Below are 10,345 nucleotides of genomic sequence, written 5' to 3' on the forward strand. Positions count from 1 at the left end.
GAAGACAAAGTCTGACACCATTCATCCTTGACACAGACGTAGTTTTCCTCTGAAACCGAATTAGTGAATGCTGCATGCATGGATGTGACACAGGTAATAAGGATGCCTTTGGTTTTTTGCACGCTGTCTCTGGGCAGATCTGGAACCATCCTGACATCCTAGGGGACCTCCTGACAGAGAGGGAGAGCCTTGGTGAGGATCTGGACGCTGACCTGGACCTACCAGAGATTCAAGCCAAGTGAGTGTCAGCAAACACACTTTTCCACCTCGTTCCAAGTCCCCATCATCATACCGTGCCCGTGTTTTGTTTGTAATATTGTGCACACGGTAATATGCCTCATTGCCCAATGGTGTTGGTACGGCCTGGATTAAGTATTTCTGTTTGATATCACACTTCTCAATGTAACATGAGATCATCCAATGTGATGGATAGTGACACAGAAATATTGTCTCAAATGCACTCACCGTGTTACACCCTAGATAATGCATGAAATGGTTTGTTATCTTGCTAACCACAAGATGTGAAAAAAAAAGACAGATAGTATTGTGCTACAGTTGTGGAAAAAATAACCGAATAAATGTGACATGATTAGTGGCTAATTATAAATTGTTGGGCTATATGAAGTAATCTACAACCATGTTGTCATGGTAAAAGTGTGAAAATAAAGTGCTAGAGATGTGCTCTGTATGGTAGCTATTATTGTAGGAGGCTGTCACATTCTGGTGCACAAATGCTGAATTCACCCACAGCAATGTATAACTTCCTCGTTATTTGATAGTAAAGGACCTTTGATCTGCAAGCAGCACACACTTGATAATATCAACATACTGCTGCCTTTGATTAAGTACATCAAAAGCTTGGGAAATCCATTTTGAAAAGAAATAAAATGACTGGACTTGAGAAAATGGTCTTGGAAACATATCTATTGTGATATGGGGTCCGTTTCTTGAAAATCTTACACATATGAGTGACTGTGGTCATTGTGAGATATATGTAAAGACTTTTACATGGTATGTGATGACTTCATGAAATGGACCCATGGTGTCTGTGGCCCCTAGGTCCACTGTTCAATCCGAGGCTAATCATGTTATGTTTAATACAAACCTCGCCTCCCACAGGTGTAAACAGAAGGGAGGAAAGAAGCCAGCCGACCCCAAGCAGGGGGAGGCATCGGTCAGCCGCATGGACACCCATGGATACCAGGACAAGATCCAGCAGATCATCTCCTTTGAGTGGGTGGGTATTTCACTTTACTGGTCCTCACATTTTACTAACCCATTCACCCTCTATCACGAGATGCATTGCCTTTTGTAGAGGGATTGTTTCACTCAGGAAGATATTCTTCATAAAGCAAAGTTTGTGCAATGAAATCAGCATAAGAGTAAAGAGAGTTATAGTTGGGAGGGGGGGGGGGGGGGGGAGGGGAGAAGAAGAGAGAAAAAAAGATATACCGTTCAGTTTTGAGCTCTGGTGGTAGCATTGTCATGTAGAACTTGACCTTGTCTGTATGTGAACACAAAATTAAAGGAATGATGTCAAGGTCTACTGATATGGTGTAAATATTCCAGTGAACAATAGTACTTGTCAATTTTGGAAACCTGGGAGGAGATTTGTACATTTTCAGAAGAGAATGGATAGCAGAGTGCTTTCAATGTAACCCATGACCCCCCCCCCACCCCCCCCCCCCCCCAACATACACACACACACACACTTAGGACTGAAGAAGTCATTTCCCCTTCTTAATGTTGAACAGGCGCGGCCAATCATGAAAAACTACACCAAGAACAATCTGTGCAATGGGGGCAAGATGATAGTCCTGTTCCACATCCTGGAGGAGTCCATCCGCCTCGGGGACCGGGTCCTGGTCTTCAGCCAGAGCCTTAGCACGCTGTCCCTGATCGAGAAGTTCCTGGCCCAGTCCAGCATCCCTCAACCGCCGAACCCGCCCCCTCTCATGCCCAGGGAGTGGGTGCGCAACAAGACGTACTTCAGTGAGTCACCAGTCGGATTTCACATCCTTCTTGTGTGTTAATTTTGTGTTATGCTTCTGTGGCAGTGTTGTGTGTGTATGTGTTTGAACATTTGTGTATTTATGTGTTCCTGCATGCATATGTGAGTGACTTATGTTTTTTGTATTTGTACTTTTGCTCTACTGTGAAGCCTGAAATTTTAGCGTACATGAAACTTGTGTGAATTTCACAAGGAGCCAAGATTTACAAAAGTAAGATGCACATGAAAGTCAACACGGTGCATTGAATGCTAGTGGCAATTCATGCTTCATGCCACGAAAAGCATTCACAAATGTTTCTTGTTTTACAGTATTTCATTGGAGATATGAGAGTAGGGTGATGTTTCACAAAGCTGTTCTTAAAGTTAAGAAGGACTTAAGTGCGACTGGTGATCAGTTCTTGTGCTGAATTATTGAGATTCTGATAAGTCTAGCACACAAGAACTGATCACCAGTCGCACTTAAGTCCTTCTTAACTTTAAGAACAGCTTTGTGAAACATCCTCAGAACTCTGCTGGTAGTCTTCTCATACTGCAGATTCTGTGTGTGTAATTTTCCCTTTTGGTTGGTTGTATCATATGTAGATAAAGATACATGTATTAACTTGTGTTTGATGTGAGCTGATATTAGTGATAAGGGACTTCCTTGACATGAAGAACAAAGGAATCAGCTGGCCAAACTACCCTTTACTTTACTTTGGTTGAATCACAAGTGATATTGGACCTGATTTTCCCAAGATGGAAAGCTGAATGAAAGAGAGGAAAGATCCTGTCCGAGGCTTACCTGACACCGCCACAGATAGATTTCACTCGTGGAAATGTGTGTCAACAGAATGTTGGATCAAAGAATTTAGTACTAGGTCCTGTAGGAGAAAAGTAACAGAATTTTTCCAGAATTGAACTTGACATGTTTATCTGTGTTCAATATATATATATATATATATATATATATATATATATATATATATATATATATATATAGTTGTTTTTCCTGTGCATTGGTATGTTTTTGATTAGTAAAGCTTGGCAGCCCCAAAGAAAGAGAATGACATATGATTTGTTAACATGTAACACCAATGTTTGCATGTCGTGACCACTCCTCAGGACTAGATGGAAGCACGGCAGTTTCCGAGAGAGAGAAAATGATCAACCAATTCAACTCTCGAGACAACAAGGCAATATGGCTCTTCCTGCTCTCAACCAAGTAAGTTGGAGACTCAAAACATTTTTTATCTCCTCACTTTTAATAAATGTACTTTGGCTGTCTCAGTGAAAGTCTTTCTTTGCATAATTCATTCTGTACAGATCCTGTAATTTTGCTGAATGATTGCAGGTGTGTGGTCCCACCCTCTACTGGTTAGATGAGTGTTCTTGAAATCGTTGATCGCCTAATCTTGAATTAAGGATGGTAACCCCATGATGTTGATTTTGAAAAGCATCACAAACATGAATAAGTCCATGACAAATGCAATTAAAAAAGAAAGAAAGATAAACTTTACTGGTTTTGCTCCATTTTGCCAAAATATCCATGATATACCCAGGAAGATGAATTCATTTTACATATGAAGAAGTGACTGTCTCTTTCAAACCCACCTTTTCCTATTTGCTTGGCATGTTAGTGCTTACAGGATGAATAGATTGGACATTTCAGTGCAGTGACACTTATTGAAAAAGAAAACAAAAATTGTTTGTGCAGCAAACAGATATAAAGTGATTGTAGCCCAGATAGCAGACTCAGGAGGTATGCATTTCCATACCACTGTGGTATCTAATGTGGAGCAGAGGAATTGAGCATGTCTTAGTTGAGTGGAAAACATTTGCAAAAGCACTATAAGAAAATAGATGTGAAAGCTGAATTGTTGAAATGAATACTGTCTGGGCTTTTATTTTCTGTATAACTCAGAAGCTAAAGAGTTGATGCATGCTATTCTGACACGAAATGTTATTATATTCAGAGTAGGTCAGAGGCAGGTTGAGGGGTCTTTAATAAAAAAATTGTAACCTTTTGAATTGAGTTTAAAAAAGCAAACAAACGAAAGAGCCAGATTTCCTTCTCTGGCACACAGCATTAATCAAAGGAACCTCTGCCTTTCCTAACCAGAGCTGGCTGCCTGGGAATCAACCTGATAGGTGCCAACAGAGTGGTTGTCATGGACGCGTCGTGGAACCCCTGCCACGATGCCCAGGCTGTCTGCCGTGTCTACCGCTACGGTCAGGCCAAGAAATGCCACGTCTATCGACTGGTGTCGGACCAGACGCTGGAGAAGAAGATCTATGACAGGCAGATCTCAAAGAAGGGCATGTCAGGTAGGGACAAGAGGGATTCCAAAACTGTGCAAACATACTTCCCTCAAAAACACACCCACACACATGCTCTCTCTCTCTCCCTCTCTGACTCATTCAACTACTTAAAATCATTAAAAAACTGCAAGCAAAAAAAAAAAGTTTGAATTAAGTGGCATGACTGATTAAGTCAGACTTGGCACTCCTATGTAGAAAGTACATATTCCCCTTAACGTGAGATACGTTAGGGCAGATACCTTCTTTTTCTTGCAGTCTTCTTCTGTTGTATGATGCAATACAACGGGATGGGTGAGGGGTTATAGACTCATAAGTTGATATCTAAGCTGCGGATCCAGTTCAGAGCAGCATCACTTTTTCCTTTTTTTTTTCCTTGTAGTAGAAATGAGTTAATTGCTCTTTTGATATGATGAAATATATATATGTATAAGTATATATTTCCTATTTTGATATTCTTTATATCATTCTGATACTGTGACATTACACATTGTTGTCGAGTCTCTATCTATGGAGGAGGCACATGGACCAAAATAGATACAAAATTCATTAGTTTTATCTTCAGTATTTTTGTATCATTAGTTTTAAATGTGTCCTGCCAGTTTCTTTAAACCTTCACTGAGTTTTTTTATTATCTTGTTCCATTCATGCTAATTCATATGTATGTTTGTGAAAGCTTCTCCTTCTTGCTTCTTGGTATGGGATAAAAGAGATTATTGGTTGAACAATGCTAGGCTGATCCAAGAAAGCTATTCTGGAATGCATCCAGTAAGTGCTTTTCAATGGTCTGAACATGACCATCAACTTTATAAGATTTGTATGTCAATGGATGACTGAACTGTTGATTTGAGATTATGCAAGTGTTGTACATTTCTATGTCTCATGGTGTTCGTTAATCATTGGTTTCACCTGTCCTGTGCGTATGAGATGGTCAATGGCGTGGTTTGGAAAATGCAAGGACTGTCGACAGAGGAGTAACCAAAACAAAAAGGGCTGTTAAAAGTTTTCGTGATTGTAGTCTCTATGTCTCCCCTCTTTTATTGTTCTCTCAGATCGAGTGGTGGATGAGATGAACCCCGAGATGAACCTTACCAAGAAGGAGGTGGAGTCACTGCTCGAATTCGATGAGACAGACATGCCTTTCGAGGATTTCAGCCACCTTGCCAAAGACATCGGTGATGTCATCCTCAAGAGCCTTGTCATTAAACACAGCAACTTCATCACCAAGGTACGAGGGGAAACATTGATGAGTGTTTCTACTGAACGATAAAAATTGGAGGTGATGTGAGGTGATAGAGGGTGTTGTGAAGCGATGCACGGTGATGTGGGGTAGCACCTCAAATTTTTCTCAGCAGAAACACATCGAGAAGTGGATGATGCGAGGTGGTGCGAGGTGAACCATCGTCCAACCTTTAAAGTGGTCGATGAGAGGTGATACGTGGGATGATTTTCAGTAGAAACAGAATGTCCCTGAAGTCTCAAATTCTTAATGGGTAATTCTGCATGTTAGTCAACAGATCATAGGGCAGAGTGCCCGGAACCTTATCTGTGACCTTATAATCCATGACTTTGTGGCTCACCGCATTTTGCAAGTTCCCTCTCATTACCCTGCATTACCTGGCATCACCGTGGACTTTATTACTCAGTAGAAACCGTTTGGATAGTAGTAAAGTATGAGGTGATGCAGGTGAAAAAAATTTGCAGTGATGCGGGTTAATGCAAGGTGTCAAGTAGAAGCACATGCTTTGCTCCATGCCCACTTTAGAGGATGCTGTGGTGTTTGACCTAGTCCATTGCCATGGAAAGATAATAATTTCAGCCCAGGCACTGAGCTTACCTTGCCAAGCTCCTTCATCAGCATTCACTAATCCAACGAAACTTGACCTGAACTGTAGTTATACAGCCAGCAACCCACTCAGGTGTAAGTAATGTTCCTCAGTCCAACAGGAAGACCATGTTTACACAGTTTGGATGAAGGGGATTAAGTTATTTCTATCTACTGGCAATTATTTTGCAGACATCTGTCCCAGACAGTGAAGAAAATATCCCTGTGTGCAAATCAGTCAGTGGAAAAAAAAAAAGCACATTTAGGGTTAAGGGGGAGACAGTTGTTTTTGTTCTCTATTAGCAGTCCTTCCTGCAATATGAAGACTTTTACACCCTAGCCTATTGTAAATGATTGAGATTTCTGTCATGTAACATTGGTGCTGCTCTCTCTTTCCATCAGGCTCCTTTCACCACCGAGTCCCTGCTGTGGGACCGCAAGGACCAGAAACTGACCAGGGCGGAAAAGATGCAGGCCAAGAAGAGCTACGAGGAGGAGAAGAAGCTCAACTTGTCTTACTCCCGGCCCTCCTATGCTGCCTTCTATCCTAAGGGAGCAGGACCACAGGGGGCCTTGCCCATTCCTCCAGCCAAAGGGGTGCAGAATCCGGGCTTCAATACAGGTCCTCCGTACCCTTACATGTGAGTTCATCCTCCTCTTCTCTTGAATAATCGCTGTATTCTCATTGTGGTTGTTAGGCATTTATTTTATCTCTTCTGTTGTTGTTGTTGTTGTTAATGTTGTTGTTGCTGCTGCTGCTGCTGCTGTTGTCGTCGTGGCTGTTGCTGCTGCTGCTGTTGTTGTTGTCGTTGTTACTGTTGTTGTTGTTGTTGTTGTTGTTGTTGTTGTTGTTGTTGTTGTTGTTGTTGTTGTTGTTGTTGTTGTTGTTGTTGTTGTTGTTGTTGTTGTTGTTGTTGTTGTTGTTGTTGTTGTTGTTGTTGTTGTTGAAAATCAGTACTTCTAAACTTTAAACTTCCGGTTACCCTTTCAGGAATACACTCAAGCAGCCCCTCCAGAGACCAGTGGCCAACGTGCGACCCATCCAGTCCACCCCGGTGCCACAGCAACCACCCACCTCCATGGATCTCACACAGAAGAGACTCCAGAACCTCAAGAATGCTGGGGTGACATTGCAGAGGATAGTTGCTACAACAGGTGAGGGAGCTATTCACACCTTGGGGCAAATTCTGCGTACCTTCCGAATGATCATACCAGGAGAAGACGCATCTCATGGCAGTTATTGGGAGTTTCCACCAGTATAAAGTTAATTTAAGTTAATTAACAAATAATTGCTAGATTCATATGCATAATTACATTTCATGTACTTACCTCCTTGGCAACAAGATGATATAAGAATGTAGGATAATATGGCCATCACTCTCAAATGCAGTAGTAGTTAGATGTAAAATAGCTTCTCTTTTGTGTGATATCTATGCAAGTTGTTATTTGTGGAAAAGATATTTAAAAGAATGAAAATGTAAGAGAGAAATTTGAGAAAGGTGGGGGGCAGCTGCCTTGTCAAGAAGAATAATACTGTGAATAGATGAAGTAGCTATCATACAAATAAGATCTGCAAAGTGACCGTAAGTGATATCAAGTAACAATTAAATCGCTGTAGTTCACATTTGATAGATACCCCTATTTTCTTGAATTGTGGTGTTTGATGGAAACCTTATTATGAAATGTTGTGTAATGTTTTCTGTCCGACAGACATTGTGTTGCCTGGTGCCAATACGTCAAGTGACTCCACCCCGACGATCCGGGCTGGAGAAGCCGTCACCTTTATCAAGACCAAGAAGGGCATCTACCTGCGCACTCATGAGGGGAAGATCCTAGCAGTGAGGGGGCCTAATGGTGGACCAGGATCTCTGTCGGCGGTGGCCCAAGGAGCATTCTCGGACCAGAGGTCCGCCAGCGCAGGCTTTGCAGGAGGTGGCGGTGGCCCCCAGACTCCCCCAGGAGAGAGTGACTGGGGCTCTGCCCAAAGCACCCAGAGTGGCTCAGGTTTGGCTAACTCTCAGCTGGGCCAGCTTCTTTCCCAGAGCGTGTCACCTTCTCAGCAGTTCAACAACCCCCCTCTCCCGGTCATCTCAGACAAGTCAACTCCTCCCAACCAAAGCCCCGGTGCCCACAGCCCCTTCTTTGCTTTCTCCCAGTCGCAGTCCAACTCACTGCCTCGCGATTATGTGTCGGCGTCATCGAGTAGCTTGTCATTCAGCTCCCAGCCGTCCCTTTCGACACCTTACTCCCTGTGCAATTCTTCAACGCTAACCATGGCTACGGACACAACGATGCACTCATCGGTAATAGGAACCTCGTCGGGGACGATGACCGAGATGCGAAGGTTCCCGCCTTACCCCCAGACATCCTCTATTCAGCAATCAGACATGCCAATGCCATTCCAAGATATGAGCCCCAGTCCCTCGAGTAGTGGTGGCATGGCATTCCCACCCTATAGTGACCAACCCTGGAGGAACTCTAACCCAGGTACAGTCAGCACAAGCCAGGCATCGGCGTCACTAGATCAGAGTTCTTTGTCATTCTCCGAGAATTCTGGTAGTGGTGTCATGGACCAGTCAAACCCCAGTCCGTTCTCGCTGTCCGATGGGCCCCAACTAGACTCTGATTTCTTGCCTCCATCTTCAGAGAGCCTGCCGCCCAGCTCCACGGGTGCAGCTCAGAGTGTCCAACTCGCCCCTTCCCTTCCCTTCCCACAAAACACAGACCCCAAGTTCCCCTCCTTCCCCAATCTGGGGGGCTTGGGTAATGCATCCAGCTCTTCAAACAGCCAATCTGCATCCAGCTCCCCGTCGCTTGGCAACGAGTCGGACATCTCAAATCTCACCAGGTTCGTCGATTCCAGCTTTCCCAATCTCATGCCCTTTTCCGGCTCGCTCAATCCAGATGGAAATGTGCAGCCCAATGCGGGCTTACCGTAAACGTACCAAGAATGATGGACGTCAAGAAAGATGTTGATTCATTGTGAACAGTCCTTTGCAATGTTTTTATACGAAGTGAGGATCAATGTGAGGCCACGAGTGTTTGTTACCATTAATGGTAACATCCATTGCAAAAAAAAAAAAAAAAAAATTATGCATGGTTGCATTCATCGTGAAAGAGAACTTTGAATGACATAATCCATGTGAACAGGTGTATGGAATGTCAAATCAGCGTTTAACTTTATGTTCCAATGCATGCAAATTTCTCCTTGGAAATTTGACCCTGCCATTTGTTATGTCTGTGATGTATTACTTGTGAGAGTCAGTTTTTGTATGCTTTTGCAAGTGGGTTGAGTAGTTTCAATGTGAGTGGACTTCTGCGTTGATGTTGGTGGTAGACCGTGTTACCTCGAGACCCTGTGTCTATGGTTCAGTACTGTATGATAAAGAGTGACGCTGTCTTGAAAGTTAACTCTAGGTCTGCTTTCATATAATTGCGTTTCCTTTCATTCTTTTCTCATTTGATGCAAGTGAATTGCCAGGTATCAGAATTTCATAGTATCAAGAGGCAGGTCGTGCTCATTCATGGCTAGATTTATGGTGAGTCGAGGGCACACATGCTACCTGTCACTGTAGAATCTTCTTCCTGTGTTGCATAAAACCAAAGGTCACGACCTCTCTCTGCAGAAGGCAATATGATACGACATGTTTAGGGGCATATGTGAGATCAATAGTCTGCGATATTTACTCCATGCACACAAAGTATTTTGTTCATGTTGGCATCACTTGCCATATTGGTACATTGGTTTTTGGAGACTATGCCGAATGAAACAGTCATCATTTCTGATTGCTTTATCGGGTTCTAGAATAAGGACAGCTGCAAACGTGGAATGGGGAAAGTGAAAAGATGATTAAAAAATCTATTGAGGAAAATACCTAGGGTATGATAAGTGATAAAACCTTTGCAACTCAAATTGGCTTGTAGCATTCTTTTCTTCAGATTAAATATTATCAGTGATAAGCATGTGTATGCCAGATTTTGATATATTACTGAATCATTCTTTTTAGTTCAGTTTCTTAAAAAAGGAAAAGAAAAGATGGGTTGTGTGTATATACATGTACCTCTCAAAAGAAAGATGTCCACCTACAATATGTATATATCACTCTCATATATGCAGCATAGATGAGTTTCATGACATTTGACCCGTGTGGGGCCTCAAACTCTGACAAGATATGTTCTGTACGCAAAGTGAATACAATTGTGTTTATTATGAT

At 42.6% G+C, this 10,345-nt stretch overlaps 1 protein-coding gene across 1 annotated transcript; it reads left to right on the plus strand.

The window, feature by feature from the left end:
* Nucleotides 1–137: 137 nt before the first annotated feature.
* Nucleotides 138–9,070, plus strand: LOC139714074 (helicase ARIP4-like; the record flags this gene model as incomplete). The annotated part of the gene is made up of 9 exons (XM_071625800.1): nucleotides 138–238; nucleotides 1,120–1,237; nucleotides 1,755–1,992; nucleotides 3,113–3,212; nucleotides 4,110–4,315; nucleotides 5,359–5,534; nucleotides 6,534–6,772; nucleotides 7,123–7,286; nucleotides 7,842–9,070. Coding segments are annotated over 9 exons (2,571 nt in total), but the record flags the coding sequence as incomplete, so codon positions are not given.
* Nucleotides 9,071–10,345: the final 1,275 nt, after the last annotated feature.

The sequence above is a fragment of the Diadema antillarum genome, unplaced genomic scaffold, assembly GCF_040938485.1.
Source record: "Diadema antillarum isolate AM-2024a unplaced genomic scaffold, OU_Dant_1.0 seq00002155_RagTag, whole genome shotgun sequence".
Taxonomy (NCBI): Eukaryota; Metazoa; Echinodermata; class Echinoidea; order Diadematoida; family Diadematidae; genus Diadema; species Diadema antillarum.